This window comes from Prionailurus viverrinus, chromosome B1 (assembly GCF_022837055.1).
Source record: "Prionailurus viverrinus isolate Anna chromosome B1, UM_Priviv_1.0, whole genome shotgun sequence".
NCBI lineage: Eukaryota > Metazoa > Chordata > Mammalia > Carnivora > Felidae > Prionailurus > Prionailurus viverrinus.
In genome coordinates this window covers 105,035,071-105,052,395 of record NC_062564.1, presented here as the reverse complement: position 1 = coordinate 105,052,395, position 17,325 = coordinate 105,035,071, and the positions used below count along the sequence as shown (strand labels likewise).

Here is a 17,325-nt window from a genome sequence, read left to right as displayed (position 1 = left end):
TGGCTCTTTTTAAAGTACTATTCAGTTGAAACCACCTGAATTGTCATAGTACTAACAAACTAGAACTGTTTTTGTTGATTCAACACTCCAAATATAGATTTGAATACATAATTACTAACTAATCATTCACATGTAAAATTTTTACTGCTAGGGTATCTAATTTTTATAGATGTTTTCTTCTGGTTATAAAATTATAACTTCTGAAATAATGCAACCAATAATTGTTATAATGTTCAAAATACATATCTTCAGACTGTTCTATTTTTCTGTGAAATCAGTTTTTTTCTGGTTCAGCATTTTTTTTAAAGATAAACCGATTTTTAAGTTAACATGGTTGGACTTTTCTGTGCATTTATGAACATGTGCATTCATGAACATTCTGTGCATTTCCCCCATGTTGATTATTATTTTATGAGAAATGTAAGTCAACTTAAAGTTCAGGGTACTTGGAATATCACTAATCATAAAGTGTTATCACTGGAGGCTCCTAAGAATGTAACTGTAGTGAAGTCTAAAGCTGGGCTCCTATTGGAGTTGGCAAACTTTCTGTAAAGACCCAGATAGTAAATAATTTGGTCTTTGTGGACCATAGGGTCTTTGTAACAAACTACTCAACTCTGCCACTGGTTAAAGAAGTAAAGCAGCCCTAAATGGTATGTAAATGAATGGCATGTTTGTGTTCCAATAAAACTTTATTGATATTGAAGCTTGGATTTCATACAATTCTCATATGAAATTTTTAAATTTTTTTCAACCATTTTAAAATGTAAAAATCATTCTTAGCTCACAGGCCTGAGTAGTGGCCTAGATTTGGCCCATTGGCCATTGTTTGATGACCCTTGTCCTGGAACATAATTTACATTAAGTAACCTCAATGACTCTAAATATCCTGTAGTCTCTGAATGTATTCCCATGCCATTTAGGGACTAGATAGCGTGGAGAAGAAGTTTCTATTGCAAATTTTCAGGTTAATGGACTCCTAATGATTTCCTCACAATTGCTAGTCAGCTAGTTCATTTCAAATGATTATTAAAATAATCATTTGGTTTATATGATTAAGTTTTTGAAATTTATAAAGGAATCTATCAGATTAAAATCACATTAATGTTATTCTTTGAATGTCTTTGTTTTTGTCTTAGCAAGTTTGCCAACTTTTCTTGGTGCCCCATTCATCCTTTAGCCTTACCCGTTTCCCCTTTTACCCACTTAGCCTTCAGGTGTGGGTACTGTAAGCAGCCACTGTACTAGAGATGGCACAGTTCAGTGGTAGGCATAATTTCTTATTCATCAGCTATAGAAAAGATTCAACCCTCACGCTGCCACCATTTTTGTATACCATTTATAGTCATGTCACAACACTAGGACTTTACTGCCTTCCCTCTATCAGAATTTTCAGAATATCTAATAGTTGTGGTACTGGGCTCAGATTTTAGGCTCAGAAAGGTAGTAAGGATTATAAATCTGTGTGTGTAACCTACCATTAAGCTACATGGTAACTGTTAATCCTCTCAAAATAATACTATCAAGTAATTTGTTTAAACAAATGCAAAATCCAAATCAGACCAAATTTAATTATGTAATAAACGTTTATTGGACAAAATTATTAGCAAGCAGCAGAAAAATCGTTCACATTTGGTATGCTCAATGAAATCCCAGTTCTGTGTTTCTTTAGATGCTTCAAACTTTGCATAAAAGGTTCTCTCCATGCAGATGCAACAATATCCCGAAGGCGTAATTATTAACCTCATAGTCAGCAACAGGCAATTAAAATCCCCCAAAACCAGTCCCAGATTTCACTCTTAACTGCCATTCTAAAAGGGAGAGGATGTAGAGTTTACCAGATCTATGCCTTGTTTCTAAGGGAAGGGAATATCCTCAAAATACTGAGGCAATACACATGTATCAGATGTCACCAATTTCAACAAGAGCCCATTTCTAACGTTACATAAAGGAGTATCTGTTAGATAATAGGAATGGCTTCTGAAGGGCTTTTAGTAGCTGTTTTGGGAGTGTGACTTTCTGATTAAATAAAATTCTGATCCTCCTAGAATGTACATTCTTGTTAACATTTAGATAAGTAAGAGAATGTAAGCTCCATGAAGGCAAGGATTTTTTTTGTCTGTTTTGCTCACCGCTGTACCTGGCCCAAAGTTAAGTGCTCAAATATTTGTTGAAATGAGTAAATATGCTGACTTTGCTGATGTATTTAATGTACAAACATTTTTAAAAAACATGTTCAGGCCACAAGCATTCTTAATGCAACCACAACAACAAAAAATAGGTTGGAAACACAGTCTTATTTTAGGGAAGTTCAAAAGCCTAAAAGGGAATGAATGGAAGGAAGCATCCAGGTGAGAGGACATGCACTCTAGATTTCCAATGTTGGATATTACGTACTTTCCCTGCACTTGTATCAAACTGGCAACCATAACAGAGGACCACTTAATCTAAAATTAAACTGGTACTTACAGCCAATATATCGTGGGCCTGCATTTTCTGTACAGCTCTTAACTCCTTTTTCTCAAAACCCTTCTTCCCTTGCTTTTCAGTAATTTATTTTTAAATACTTCACCTTAATATTTCATCATTTTTGCATCATATGAAACCCTAGCCAACCCTTAAGATGTTATAGGCTAGACAGTACTGTATTTCTTAATGGATACAATAAACCCTTACATATAAATATTTCAATATTCAGCCCCTGTAAAGCCATCAGATGTTTAAAAAGTTTTTAAACATCAGAGTCTAGTTTAAGAACTTAGCTATATGAATGGGTGAGATCATCACCCATTTTATGAAGTCCCCAAAATGAAGAGTATGTAAAATGAAAGAAAAGTCGCTTAGAGTTTGAAGTTCTGTTGCACAATCCTTTCTTCTCCAAGAGGTTTGTAGTCATTTTCAGAATTCACTCCAGGAACCAACTTCTTAATCTAGACATAGGCAAACCATTCTGTAAAAACCAAATACTTGTCAACAATGTCTCCTTCCCATTTTAATACTTACCCTAATATTTGAAAATCTAGGCTGTCTCAGTCACTTGCACATTCCTAAATGATTTACGTATTGATGAGACAGAGAAAAAAAAAAAAAAAAGGCCTGGACTATTTCTCCTAAGGCTTCCATTTTCTACCCAGGAATGAAAACTTAAAAAAAAAAATCACTATATTTGAGGTATCAGTCTCTACCCAAAACAGGAGGGGAAGTAGAGGAGAGTGGAAACTCTATAAATGGCTTGGCAGAGGATTTTATAGAAATACCCATCTCTTCCATTCACCCCACTCAAACCTCTGCCTTCTAATTTACCACACTATCCAGCAACTCAGCAGCGATAGGGCCTTAAATACAATGACCTTATGCCCAAATCTTTGCCACAATTTGGGGGTGGGGAAAGAAGATAAAATCGCCTATCAAGGCTTGCAAATTCATAAGCATGACTGAGAGAGGTTAACTCCTGGTGAGAAAACAACCCCAAACTCCAAGAAAGCTCCTCAATGTCTAAATGAGCTGCCCTGCTTTTCTTCCACAGGCTCTATCTTCAGGTCACTGCTTCTCTCCTGAACTTTTCCCTCATCAACTCAATCCTGTGTCCTTTTCTTGTTCTGCTCCCCTACTCCTTCTCTACATTTCCTTTCCTTCTCCCCTTCCAAAATTGTCTTTTCAGACTGAGTGGCAAGGAAAATGCAGAGCAAGGATTTTGCAAGTGGAACCTACAGAATTTGGTGTTTGGGGCTGTGTGGGTGTGTATACAAGAGAGAGGAGAGTCAAAGAGCCTCAGGGTTCTGGGAGGAGTACTGAGTGAAAAAAGTTACTTACTGAAATGGCGGCACAAAAGTGCATTTTTTTGTAGTAAGTTATTAAGAGTTCAGGTTTGGACCTGTTTGAGATACCTACGTGGCCTACTCATGGCCCAACTGTAGTATAGGAACAGTAGCTTCAGTCGAGCGCTTACTGCTGCCAGGGAAAATGCAAATCGGTTTTAGATAAATTACTATCTCATTTAATCTTCATTCCACACCTATGGTTCCAAATGGTAAATGGAAAAATAAAGCTCAGAGAAGCTAAATAACTTCTCTGATTTCTTTGTGGTGGTGCAGGAACTCAAACCCAGCTGGTTTCACTCCATAACATGAGAAAAAAAATCATGGAGCCAAGTTTCTACCTCTTTGAAGACCCTCACTGAGGTGCCAAGGAAGAACATTTTCATTCCAGCCTTATCCCAATCTCCCCACCCACCCACCGACCCTGCCACTCACCAGCTACGTTATTACCTTGGACATACCATACTCTCTGGAATTCAGTTACCTTGCCTACCCCCAAAAGGAGTAGTGGTAAGCTCCCTACCAGTTCAACGTTGTATTCAGAGTACTCACCAGGGTAAAAGATACACGAAGATAAATAACACCAGGTCAAAGAGGATGAAGAGCCAGAGATCCAACCAGTAGGAATGTTTTGGAAACCGTTCTGCCCTCGATTGAGACCGCACTTCATGATTCTGCTGCTGCCTCCCAGCTTCACCCAAGGCTAGCCGCTCCCGGGGACCGTCTCGACCATCTTCAGGCGCCGCGCCCGCCTGCATCTCGCACCCGTCACCCGGCCGCAGTCAGAACCGCTGGAAAACCCTCACGTACCGTACTTCCGCGTTCACCTGGCCTTAAACTGGCCGCAGTCTGGCTGCCTACGCATGCGCGCTCCCCGCTCCCGGAAAAGGGCCCCCGCGCACCCTCCTCTTGTAGCGCGCAGGCGCCGCCCGGCGGTCCGCTGTCTCCGTGACTGCCAGCAGGCAGCTGGGCCTCCACCCGGAAGCGGAGTAAGAGGGCCCGCCCGCTCCGCCCTGCTGCGCCCTCGGGGAAAGCTGGTGAAACAAGTTTGGCTAAAAGAAAAACTCTCTGGCCGGACCGGAAGTCACTCTCACGTCCCATTCCTGTCAGGTGATGGATTCCGTTCTGGAACTCCCCACGGTCGCCTTTTCTTATCCCTGCATGGGTCCATATGCCAAGGTTTTGGGGCCCCCTCTGATGGGTTTTGTGTATATAGCACGTTCCATTTACTTTATTTAATCCTGAAACACTATACTGAGATGGAAGTCGTAATTACGAGCGTGAGTTTCTAAGGGGGCCAGAGAGCAAATCATGAGAATTTTGCATGTATCTCATGGGAGTGAATATAAGAATAACCCAAAGGTTTGGGAATGTGATCCCCTGCGAGATTACTGTGCTAGCAGAACGAAAATTATTGACCATTGTCAGTGAGGAAAGATTCTCCTCTACTTACCCTCTTTGGGTCTCCAGCAGGGCCTAAAAATTAAACTGACATAAGACAGATTAACAGGAGAAAGGCATACAAGTTTTATTATTATTATTGTTTTTACATGTACATGGCAACCTTCACAAGAGAATGAAGACTTGAAGAAGTGACCAGAACAGAACGCTTTTATATCTTTTAGACAAAGAACCAAGTAAGGCCAAGGAGTTTGGGCCAGGGGTAGTAAACTGTGGAGAAATGACTAGGAGGATAAGCATTAGTGTAACAAGTCTTGTTTGTACAGATTTCTCAGCGTGATTCCCCATCTCTGGTGAGGGGAATGATTTTCTTCCTCCTGGTAGAGGGAGGGGATCTTTGACATGGGAGTTTTATCTCCTGCCAGGAAGAATAAGGAAGGTCAGAGTGCCCCTCTTGTACCTGCTGTTTCTCAAGCTCCTTTAACTGAGAATAATCAATATGCTAAAACAGCATATTTTGGGGTGACATGCTCTGAACTCCTTCATTTCCTCTGAAAGTTTCTTAAAAAGCTGAATTTGTGGCACTGGAAGGAAGAATTGGATTAGCAGCCAAGAGTCTATCTGCAAAGGGAAAGAAGAGCACAAATTAGAATAAGAATGAATAAACAAGAAATAACAAATCTAAGCACACTTCCCCATATCCTGTTAAGTCAGTCTCCCATGCCTGGGAATAGGTCTGTCGTATAGAATGGCTGAACCTCATTTGTCTGACCGAGAGTGTGCAGCTCTGGAGACTGTTTGTCTCAAGCAATTTACATAGAAGCAGCCTCCTTTGCCAGTGACGAAGTTCCTCCTTTTGGGCTGTCAGTGTGCGTAGGGGAAGGCAACTTTGGAGCACAATAGAGCCTAAACTACTAACTTCTGGTAGAATGGCTTCCAGTGCTTGTGTAGTGATAACTAAATTCTTGTTCTGTTACTATGGAAAGATTTAGAACTATCTTTTCCAACTCAAGTTCCAAAGCCTGGGAAAAGGGAGCTCAGTATTGAGAAAAAACTTAGAATTGTGATACACAAGCCAGTATTCTGTAACATCTTGTCTAGTATATTTATGTGGCACTACTTTATGACCAAAGGAACCCAAATTTGTAATTTGGCTGGCATTTAAGGTGGAGTACCTCATGACAGAGGGCATCAGGAATCTGAGGCCCCATCATCTTGGCCGTCTAGGTGGAACTCTGTATATACCTTATCATCACATAAGATTAAAAAAAAAAAAACAGTATTGTTCATGGCTGAGGTCACAATGAAACTTGTGACTTACTAAATTGGGGTTTGGTGTATCTTGTCACCTGTCATGTTGTTATCTGCACATCTTTGTCTTCCATGTATCCTTGTCAGTCCATAGGCGCAGAGCAGGTTGTGAAATATCTGATGTAGGAGACCTGCAGTTAGGCCTTGGCTGCTGTAATGCTTGGTCTTGTTACCTGACCAAGTTAGTGCAATGTTTTGGTCTCCCCATATGTAATCTTTGGCCTTTGACAGCTCAGCTGCTCCCAGGTCACGCAAGGGTGGCTTGTGAGCCAGCTGTAATATCTGGTGGGTTGGCAAGGGTCTGTACTGTAAGAGTCAGTAAGTATTGAGACCATTTCTGACCTTCACGAGAGGCTTGAGGGTGCTACCTGTGGAAGTGCACCGCAAGGTTTGATTGTAATATTGTCTTGGTATGTCAGGTGGGAAAAGCCCAGTACCATCACAGTTTTCAATGCTAAGGGGGGAGCGATCCCTTCTAATGTCTTTGAACAAAGGACGGTCCTTGAGCTTCTGTAGAGGCTGTCCCGTGTACAATTTACTCACCAAAAAGAGAAGAGTGATGTGTTTTTTCTGGTCATGGATGCCATACCCTGTCATGCATCCATTTTCCAGAGTTGGTCCACCAGTTGGTCTTATTGGCAGGAATAAAAATTAATTTCAAGTTCTTTTGCGTGATCTAGATGTTGATATAATCAGCAATCAGATTGATTAGTTAATGTGGCCAGGATTTGAAAAGTGGTTTAGGGGGTGTCAGGTCTGTGCATAACTTGCTGAGAAAACAGTAAGGGTTAGTAAGTGAGACACCAGCTGGAAAGAGAGCCCATAATGGAGGATCAGGGTGAACATGGGATAGATTGAGACAAGCAATCTCCAGCCAGCCTTTTAATAAATGGCTAAAGAAGGGGGAGGCTTTGTTAAAAGGAAGATCTTTTAAAATTTCCCTTTGGGAGTAGGGAGACCCATTGGGGGAGAAAATAGGTGGAAGTGAATGTTTCTTGATCTGTGACCTTGGGAAAAGCTGTGTACTTGGTGATTTTGTCTGTTTCTGGTGCCTGGGAATTTGCCCGGGAAATCCTTACTTTAAGGTCAACTTAAGGGGTGGTCTTCCAATTGTCCTGGGAGTGCTAATCCTAGTCTAACTTGGCATGGTTTGTGTGAGTCTAGGAGGGTTTTTCTTTTATTTTGATAGCAGTGTGAGTGGTTAGCAGTACATCATAATGGTCTTCTCAGTGAGGTGACAATGCTTTCTTCTAAAAGCCTTGATGTACATCTAATCTTCTGGTCAAAAGGGATGGCCAGTCAGCAGAGGCCATGCCATTGTAACTTGCTGATGATATCCTCCAATTAAACTAGTTAGTTCTTGTATATAGCTAGTCATGGTGATGTGGAGAACAAAGGCAAAAGAAATGCAGATAAAATGAAATCTCCTTAGAACTTGCAGCCCATTGAAAATACTTGAGGCAGGCAGAGTATGACATTCCTCAGGAACTCACAGCTGCCTTAAGTTAATGCTTTGCTACAGGCAAAAAGCAACCTTAGCTTGACATTGGCCTGACCTGTAGGATCCTATAAGTCTTCTTTAAGATATGAAAATCCTTTTGGAAACTTCCTTTATCTCTGCCCCCTCCCCCCCAATTTAAAGTATAATCACTTCTCACAGTCACATTGCAGCTCTTCTGCCCCCAGGTCCTGTACCATGGTATAATAAAAACACTTTTTTTGTACCATCTCAAGAAATCTTTCTTGATCTTTCACTATTGGCCCATATCACATCAATAGCATTGAATTTTTCACTTAAGCCCCTATAATGTTCACTCAATCCAGAAATAGAAGGTTTAGGGATGCTAGTAGGAATAAAGTGACCAAACATTATTTCTAAAGATGTTAATAATGTCTTCCCTTTGGAGTATTCCAGATTTTTATAAGGGCCAGAGGTAAGGCTTCTGGCCATTAAGTCCAGTTTCTTAACAGACTTTTTCTAAAGTCCTTTTGACGTCTGGATTTTTATATTCACTTTGCCTTGAGGATTAAGGATGGCACAAAGTGTGAAATTTTAATGAGTACCCAAAGTTTTTGCAAGAAAGTGGTTAATTTCTGCTGTAAAATTAGACCCTTTGTATGACCCAATCCATAAAGAATGCCAAAACAAGGAATACTCTCAGTTATTAATTCTTCACCATTGCTGTGGCATTGATATTTCTAGCTGGATAGTATTCAGTCCACCCACTAAGTATACAGACATAACCAAATAGTGGGAATAGCCTGACACTGGAGATAAATCTATGGAATCCATTGTGGGGTTTCACAAGGGACAATGTGGGTCTTGGAGGATTTCCTGAGGTACGTTGGTTTCCTCCAGAAATTTGGTGAGATTTGTAAGTAGTACACTGGGAAATAATTTGGCCAGAAATTTTGTGGGTGCCAGGGAAGAACCAATTCTCTTTTAACTCCTTAAGTATCTCCCATCTACCCGTATGTCCCATCTGATGGGAGATGAGTGTAAGCCAAAAGGTCAAAAGAAAGGGGACCACAGGAAGTCTGTTTGACCCAATGTATAATCTAACTGTTTGGCACTCTTTTGAATCCATTTGTCTTTTTCAAATTGTGGGGTATTTGCCTGAATGGTTAATACTGTCAGTCAGGGATAAAAGCAGGGTTTTTTATTAAAAAAATTTTTTTTTCAACGTTTATTTATTTTTGGGACAGAGAGAGAGACAGAGCATGAACGGGGGAGGGGCAGAGAGAGAGGGAGACACAGAATAGGAAACAGGCTCCAGGCTCTGAGCCATCAGCCCAGAGCCCGACGTGGGGCTCGAACTCACGGACCGCAAGATCGTGACCTGGCTGAAGTCGGACGCCCAACCGACTGCGCCACCCAGGCGCCCCGATAAAAGCAGGGTTTTAAATTGGGTGGAAAAAGAAAAGGGGTTCTATTTGGGTCTGCAAAGGTAGCAGCCTTGTCAGCCCTGCTATTCCCTAGAGATACAATATCTGTCTCCTTAGTATGGCTACACAGCCAACAATATCAATTTTAGCAGGGAAGTGAATAGCATGTATAGGGCAGCAATTATATCCCCATTGGCGAGAGGAGTACCAGCAAGAGAGGTTAAGAATCCACAGGATTTCCAGATTGTGTCAACAGCCTGATGAGTTTAGCACCTTGGGCTAACTAACTTTACAGTGGGCAGAGAGTGTGCCTCAGATGTTTTATGTGGGGAAACTATGGCACAGCCAGTTATTATGTTTCCCCAGAAATTTCCTCTGTAGGAACGATCACAAAATAGAACTTAAGTCTCGGTTGTGTAAAGGGGTGGTATCTAAGAGATCCTCTCATGGCTTTCAGATAATTTTTGTTTTTGTTTTTTAGAGAGAGAGTGTGTGAGCATGTGAGTAGGGGAGAGGGGCATAGGGAAAGAGAGAAAATCTGAAGCAGGCTCCACACTCAGCACGGAGCCCAATGCTGGGCTTGATCTGCCAACACTGGGATCATGACCTGAGCCAAAACCAATTGGCTGCTCAACCGACTGAGCCACCCAGGTACCCTGAGACAGTTTCTATATTTGTAAAGTAATTCTGTGGAATGGAGTGATGTTCTCCATTATCAAGGAAGGGATAATAGAGTAGTCAGATTTAAAGTGTTACAGTGATGGAAGATGAAAGAAGGGTTGGATAATAGAGGCCACCACGTAGAGAGGTGTGGTGTCTTATGAACATAAAGGAACATAGAGGTGAATGGGGAGCCTGATCTCAGGGAACTGGCTTTATCAGTTAGAGAGGCAGCTGTGGCTACCGCACACAGGCATGAGGGCATGCCTGCTGTCACAGGATCCAGCTGACAGGAAGGACTTACCTGAGAGGCAAAGATTTTCCTGGAATTCCCATAGCAATCCCAGTATTTTTGTGGCACTATAGGAAAAAAAAAAAAAAAAAAAAAAGGTTGTCAAAATTAGGTAGCTGAGGGGCGCCTGGGTGGCGCAGTCCCTTAAGCGTACGACTTCAGCTCAGGTCACCATCTCGCGGTCCGTGAGTTCGAGCCCCGCGTTGGGCTCTGGGCTGATGGCTCGGAGCCTGGAGCCTGTTTCCGATTCTGTGTCTCCCTCTCTCTCTGCCCCTCCCCCATTCATGCTCTGTCTCTCTCTGTCTCAAAAATAAATAAACGTTAAAAAAAAAATTAGGTAGCTGAGAATTGTGGGTGTTCACAGTGCTAATTTTACGCCTTCCAAGGAGGTTAATGAGGGCCCGGAAATGAGCTCTGAAGTAGTATCCAGGAGGAGGCTTCTAAAGATTTAGCCAGGGCAGCAAAGTTAGGAATTCATTTGTGGCAGTAGCCAGCTGCCTCTAGAAATTTACATAGCTGTTTTTTCATTTGTGGGAGAGGGATGGGCAAAACTGACTCAAGGCATTTGAGAGTGAGCTTTTGAATGACTTGAGGTATCTCATGTCCTTAGTAGGTAACAGTTGTTTGTACCCCTATAAGTTTAGTTTAAGAGGATTTATGGCCTCTTTCAGCTACTATAAGAGCATGCTGCTTAGTTTGGTTACAAAGTAAAAGATCATAAACATACTGAACAAGAGTAGAGCCTTGGAATCTACCCTGGCATTAGGGACTTGGAAAAATATTGAGGGAAACTTGCAACGTCCCTGAGGTATACCAGTCTATGTTAATTGTCTCTCTCTAAATGTAAATACAAAGAGGAATTGTGAGTTAGGGTGCAATGGAGTTGAAAAGAAAGCGGAGCAGAGGTTAATTACTGTAAATCAGGCTGGGTCAGCAGGAATTGAGATAAGAATGGTAGCTGAATTAGGGACTCTGGAGTGATGAGGAATTACAAAGGCATTAATGGCTCTCAGATGTTCTTTAAATTAATAGATTTGAATCCAGTCTGAATCCAGTTTCCCTCTTTCTTTACTGGTAAGATTGTAGTGTTACAAAGCGAGGAAGTGAGAATATCCTGCTGTAAAAGAGAGTAGGTTCAGTGCCTCCCTGTGTACTAACGAGGGCACTAACGAGGGCAGCACTGGGCTACACGTGGGGGAAGTTTGCTCCTTTTCCAGTAATATGCACAACTCTGTTGCTGTAACAATTCAACCTCATTTGCATGTGAGGCCTGGGTGCTAGTTGGGATATCTTTTAAGATTGCATCTTCTTCAGAAGATTTTCAGTTGAGATGGGTTTCCATTAGGGTAAAAAAGTTTGCTGTTTGGTCAGATGCAGGAAAATAAAAACACATTTCTCATTACACTGTATGGTGGCATTAAATTTACATAACAAATGTCTACCTAAGAGATTTGCTGGGGAGGAGTCAGAAAACAGAAAGGCATGATGGGTGTTAAGAGGGCCTAAAGTTATCCGGGAGGCCTAGGATATAGACAGTGAAATAGGTTGCCCAGAGACTGAAAGCTTGAATAGAATCAGAGGTGACAGGTAGAGATAAAATCCTCTGAACAGATGGTAAAGTCACATCAGTGTCAGTTAAGAACCAGTTCCTGATCCTCTACTATGAGGTTGATGGTGAGCTCTGGGGTGCACCTTGGGGTTAGTTGACCCTATCAGGAGGGTATTGCCCCACAGAAGGGGAGAAGGGAGTGAACCCTCTGAGGGTGCTGGGTCTAGAGAGATTGTTTCCTTTTTTTTTTTTAACGGCTGTTGGAAATCAAAAACAAGAATACTCATAACAGAAAATATCAAATCACTATGCCTAAAGAACTAGTTCACACCAGTGTTTTCTTCTGCTAATCTAAATTTGGAAAAGGTAAAACATGAGGAGAGACTCTTAATACTTTTGTTGGATTGGATCTTGCAGGCAGAGATCCAGGAGACTAACTGGTAAGAATTCTTACCTTGTGCTGGCTGTGTCAGAGATCCCAGGATCTCTCAGCTGCAGTGGCCCTGGAGTGAGCAGTGTACAACCATTGACATCCCATCCTTGTCAGCAAAACTGTAGGTAAGGAAAAATGCTCCTCTACCTACCCTCTTTGTGTCTCCAGCAGGGCCTAAAAGTTAAACTGACATAAGAAAGTTTAACAGGAGGGGGGCACCTAGGTGACTCAGTCAGTTGAGCATTGGACTCGATTTTGGCTCCAGTCATGATCTCATGGTCATGGGATCAAGCTTCAAGCTGGGCTCCAGGCTGACCTGAATGTGGAGTGTGCTTGGTTCTCTCTCTTTCCCTCTGCTCCGTTCCCCCTCTTACATGCACTCTCTCTCTCTCTGTCTCTCTGTCTCTCTCCCTCTCTCTCTCAGAAAGGAAAGAAAGAAAGAAAAGAAAAGAAAGAAAGAAAGAAAGAAAGAAAGAAAGAAAGAAAGAAACAAACAAACAAACAAAGATCAACAGGAGAAAGGCATATAAGTTTTATTATTATTAATTGTTTTTACATGTACATGACAACCTTCACAAGAGAATGAAGACTTGAAGAAGTGACCAGAACAGAATGCTTTTATATCTTTTAGACAAGAACCAAGTAAGGCCAAGGAGTTTGGGCCAGGGGTAGTAAACTGTGGAGAAATGACTAGGAGGATAAGCATTAGTGTAACAAGTCTTGTTCGTACAGATTTCTCAGTGTGATTCCCCATCTCTGGTGAGGGGAATGATTTTCTTCCTCCTGGTAGAGGGAGGGGATCTTTGACATGGGAGTTTTATCTCCTGCCAGGAAGAATAAGGAAGGTCAGAGTGCCCCTCTTGTACCTGCTGTTTCTCAAGCTCCTTTAACTGAAAATAATCAATATGCTAAAACAGCATATTTTGGGGTGACATGCTCTGAACTCCTTCACTATACTGCCTGGATTTTCCCTGGTGGCTCCCATTTTAAATATTTTCTCCCCTGTCATGTTATGAATCTTGGATTGTTCAGAAAATGCAGGTATTGAGTGGTTCTCTTCGTGCAGTATGAATGAAGGTATGACTGTGTGCCACTAAATCTTGATAAAACCTCTTTGAAGCTGTGATTACTCCATTTTACAGAATTAGAAAGTGAGACACAAAAGGAGTACAGAGTCTACAGTTACTAAAAAAAAATTATAAAGCCTAAAATTGATTCCAAATCCAGCATTTTTTTTTAACGTTTATTTATTTTTGAGACAGAGAGAGAGCATGAATGGCGGAGGGTCAGAGAGAGAGGGAGACACAGAATCTGAAACAGGCTCCAGGCTCTGAGCTGTCAGCACAGAGCCCGACGCGGGGCTTGAACTCACGGAGTGCGAGATCATGACCTGAGTCGGGCACTCAACCGACTGAGCCACCCAGGCGCCCCACAAATCCAGCATTTTTAATGCTGTTCTACAGGTGCCTACACTTGCTTTAATTTGCCTCCAAATCAATTACCCAGTAATAGAGACAAATATAGTCTGCTGCCTTAAAGAAAAATACCATTGTCCTTTTGCTTTATAGCTTTGGGGAATGAGAAGACTGTTATCTGAAAATTAGCTAGACTGTGTGATGTAGCCCAGATTATAGGCTAGTAATAGGTTGGAAAAGACCCTGATCATAGTGACACTGAGACTTTACAAAAATTAATGGAGGCAAGCGAACTATTACCCATATAATGATGGAAGCATTCTTTTCAGTGGCAAGATTGAATCAACTACTTCTAATTATTGAAATAGGATTGATAAAAATCATTGAAATTGTAAATGTAGAAATAGCCTGACATAAACTGAACAAGTTCTGAAATGGTTTGAAACTTGTCCTTAGCAAAGAGTCACATGTTCATCTGTGAGAGGATGTTGGTACTAGGGTCTGATTTCTTGAGTAGGAAGGTCTGTCACATTTGGGAGAACAATTAATACAAACAGAGAGGGGTCATGTAGACTAAATTCACTGGAAAGAGTCTGTCACCTGTTCAGACTTCACCCCTGTAAAAATTCCAGTGATTCTTGATTATTCTACCTGATAGACAGAAATGAATATGGAGTATGGTGGTAGAATTCACTATGTTCCTTAAATTATAAGCAATTTAATTTCAAAGAAAGTACTTTACTGAAATTCAGATACATTGTTAGTGAGGTGGGAGCTTAGCATTTTCCCTTAAACCTTTCTGCCTGATATGTCCGTGAAAAATATGTACCAGAAACTACAGAATGAGTTATTATACTGCAACCGTGATCCGTCATGTTCACAATAGTGTCAACACAATTCATCTGATTGGAGCTAGGGTAGAGAAGATAGTGTATGAGCATGCCATTACCATCAGGCCAAAGATGGGTATTTTTTAGGAAGACATTCCAAACTTCTGAAGTTCAAGTATAGTAAGTTCTTAAGAGGGAGTGATAAATTATGCTTTAACCTAAGGTGATAATACAGATTTCTTCAGACAGCTGTTGAGTTAGTATGTCCGTGTAATAAATCATCCTCATGATTATCCTAGGAGTTAAACTAATTTTATAGAGTAACCTTTCCAACAGTAAATAAATAAATAAATAAATAAATAAATAAATAAATAAATAAATACTTTGCTAATTGTCATCTGAAAACATGGATTTTTCTTAAGTTACCCCTTTCTTATCTTCATTGCATTTTTGTCTCCTTTCCAAATTGAATGAGTGTTCCAATAACTCTGTGGATTGGTACACCAAGTTATTTCTCTGTCTTCTGGGGAATTTTGTCTGTTTTTTCTTTTCCACCATCATTGCTGTTCACTTCTATTATTGTTTCCTTTGAGCATTGTATAGTCATCACAATTAATTGCTATTTGTTGCAGCTTCCCTTTTATCTTCATCTTGGCCTTCAGCAGCTCCCATCCATGTATCCCACCATTAGTCTGTCTCCACCCTACTCAGCTAAACTCGTGTCCAGCAAACACCTTTTGCTGTAGCCAGATTGCTATCTTCCTTCTTTCTCAGAGAAACTGTTCTCCTCTTGGCCTTTGATGTGTGTACTCATTAACCTGTAATACTTCCCCTTCTATCCTAATCCTCTACATCGTTTTTCAATTCAAATGCCAACTTCATAAAGTTTCCCTCTAGAAATCACATTGATTTCTCCATTCTCAGTATTTCTAACATACCAGTTGTGAAAACTTCACATTTAATTTGTCTCCACCTATTTCATATACCATGCTTTCTTCTTGGGGAGAGGGTTAACTTCTCAAGATCAAGGCAGTAAAGTATTTACTTCCATACTATTCTTACCTTCCTTTTGCATTAGTTATTATCCTCTACATTGTATAGCAACCACCTGTTGATGAGGCTATCCCCTGGGCTGATCATTTTTCCAAATTTTTTTTACCTTCAACTCAAAAAACGTCAAAATTTTCTTGACATATTGTCTGGCACACTGGCTTGCTTTATAACACAACGTTATATAAATTTTCTCCCCTATTAGAGTATTAAGTATCCTTTAGAAGGGAAACTATATTTTTTTTACCAGCTTTGTAGTTTCCACAGTCCTTCAACAGTACCTTGAACATAGAAAAATTAAATATTTATTCAATTATATTTTGTTGTGTTCTGTAACCACTGATACAATCCTGGTAAAAAAAAATACTTGTGGAATTAGCTCTGTTTTAACATAATAGTATAATGATACCACTAAGATATGTCACTACTGATCTACCACTCTCAGTGGGGATGCTTTCTGAGGTTTTTTTCCAGTGGTAGTAATGGATATACACTAATCCATTCTCCCCTTTTGGATTTCTTGTCTTTAATTTCAATAAATATTCTTTAAATGCCTCCTGTGTGTCAGGCTCTGTCTGAGCAACCAAAGGTTTAGGTGCAGTAGTCATTTAATTCATTAGCAGTACTGACTGAGGACATTTAGCAGAGCAATGTGATGTTCACTCTGTCCCAGAGTCCTGAGGTCCTGCATCATGGTTTTGGTGTTAGGAAGTCTGAGCAGGATTGACTGTGAACAAATTACCTATCCTCTTCCACCTACCTTCTCACACATGTGCACACTTCAACCACAAAAGCTCAGTTTTGTTTATTTAAATTTTAGAGTTTCATGAAAGATTTCATTTCAATATAAAGAAGGCATTCTGCTTCTTTTTAAAGTTTCAAAACAACTTCAGTAGGGCAAGGCTTAAATTGGTAGGCATAGATGACAAAGATGTTGAAACCTACAACCTAGAAATCTCATTATACTAATCAACTGAGTGATCAACCTGTTTTTGTTTCATTGAAAGGTGTAGGAGGGACAGGCATTGAGTTGGAGATTGAAAGATTAGTCAATACTTGACAAGTCTTCTCTTATAAAATTATATAATAGGCTTCCAAGAGTAGACATGGTGATATTAATATAGGCCTGAATGGAATAACAGTGTTAAGTAAATGGATGCCAAGGTGATAACTGCTATATATATATATATATATATATATATATATATATATATATATATATGATGTTAACCATTATTAAACTTATTTTGTAAACATGAAAAATGTTGACATATTATCAGCAGTTATCTCTGAAAGATGGCATCACAGATCATTTTGTTCTCTGTGCTTTTTTGTATTTTCCAAATTTTCTCAATGAAAATGCACTAGAAGTTGGGAAGAAGGTTTTTTGAAAACAAGTAAGTTTAAAAATAAGCAAGAGATAACTTAGCCCCAAATTAATTATTATTTAACTGTTTCTAACATCAGATCATAAGCAACAGACACATAACTATGAAGGGGTATAATGGCTTATAATACTGCTTTTCAAACTACTTTTCATGGAGTTCTATGATTCCTCAGGGGCTGATATGGAATGGAAGAGATAGATGCAGGAATGACCCCTGCTAGAGAAGCCCCTACTAGAGAGGGTCAGTTTTTATGTTCATATATAAATATGTCCTGTTAGAAGACATATTTACT

General features: G+C 40.3%; 1 protein-coding gene and 2 long non-coding RNA genes across 5 annotated transcripts in view; 1 reads left to right on the top strand and 2 right to left on the bottom strand.

Annotated features, from left to right (window-relative positions):
• Positions 1 to 1,567: 1,567 nt before the first annotated feature.
• Positions 1,568 to 4,688, bottom strand: CB1H4orf3 (chromosome B1 C4orf3 homolog). Of its 2 annotated transcripts, none has more exons than XM_047856819.1 (2): positions 4,371 to 4,688; positions 1,568 to 2,930 (listed from the first exon to the last, which is right to left on the bottom strand). In XM_047856819.1, coding segments are annotated over exons 1-2 (207 nt in total). In that variant the 5' UTR covers positions 4,577 to 4,688; the 3' UTR covers positions 1,568 to 2,929. The 2 variants fall into 2 exon arrangements, with proteins under 2 accessions (XP_047712775.1, XP_047712774.1); XM_047856818.1 differs by having other exon boundaries at positions 1,568 to 2,950; positions 4,371 to 4,684.
• A 62-nt stretch (positions 4,689 to 4,750) lies between these two features.
• The window catches only part of LOC125164223 (uncharacterized), a 135,502-nt gene continuing 122,927 nt past the window's right edge, over positions 4,751 to 17,325 (top strand). For both annotated transcript variants that reach the window (XR_007151687.1, XR_007151688.1), the window contains exons 1-2: positions 4,751 to 4,928; positions 12,335 to 12,475. This is a non-coding gene — a long non-coding RNA (uncharacterized LOC125164223). The remainder of the gene's footprint in view (positions 4,929 to 12,334; positions 12,476 to 17,325) is intronic.
• LOC125164224 (uncharacterized) lies at positions 5,485 to 7,685 on the bottom strand. The gene is made up of 4 exons (XR_007151689.1): positions 7,610 to 7,685; positions 7,074 to 7,206; positions 6,541 to 6,647; positions 5,485 to 5,840 (listed from the first exon to the last, which is right to left on the bottom strand). It is a non-coding gene; the product is annotated as an uncharacterized LOC125164224 (long non-coding RNA).

What these genes read in the sequence shown, in the direction of transcription:
- CB1H4orf3 (XM_047856819.1), bottom strand. Translation starts at nt 4,576, where the DNA reads ATGCAGGCGGGCGCGGCGCCTGAAGATGGTCGAGACGGTCCCCGGGAG.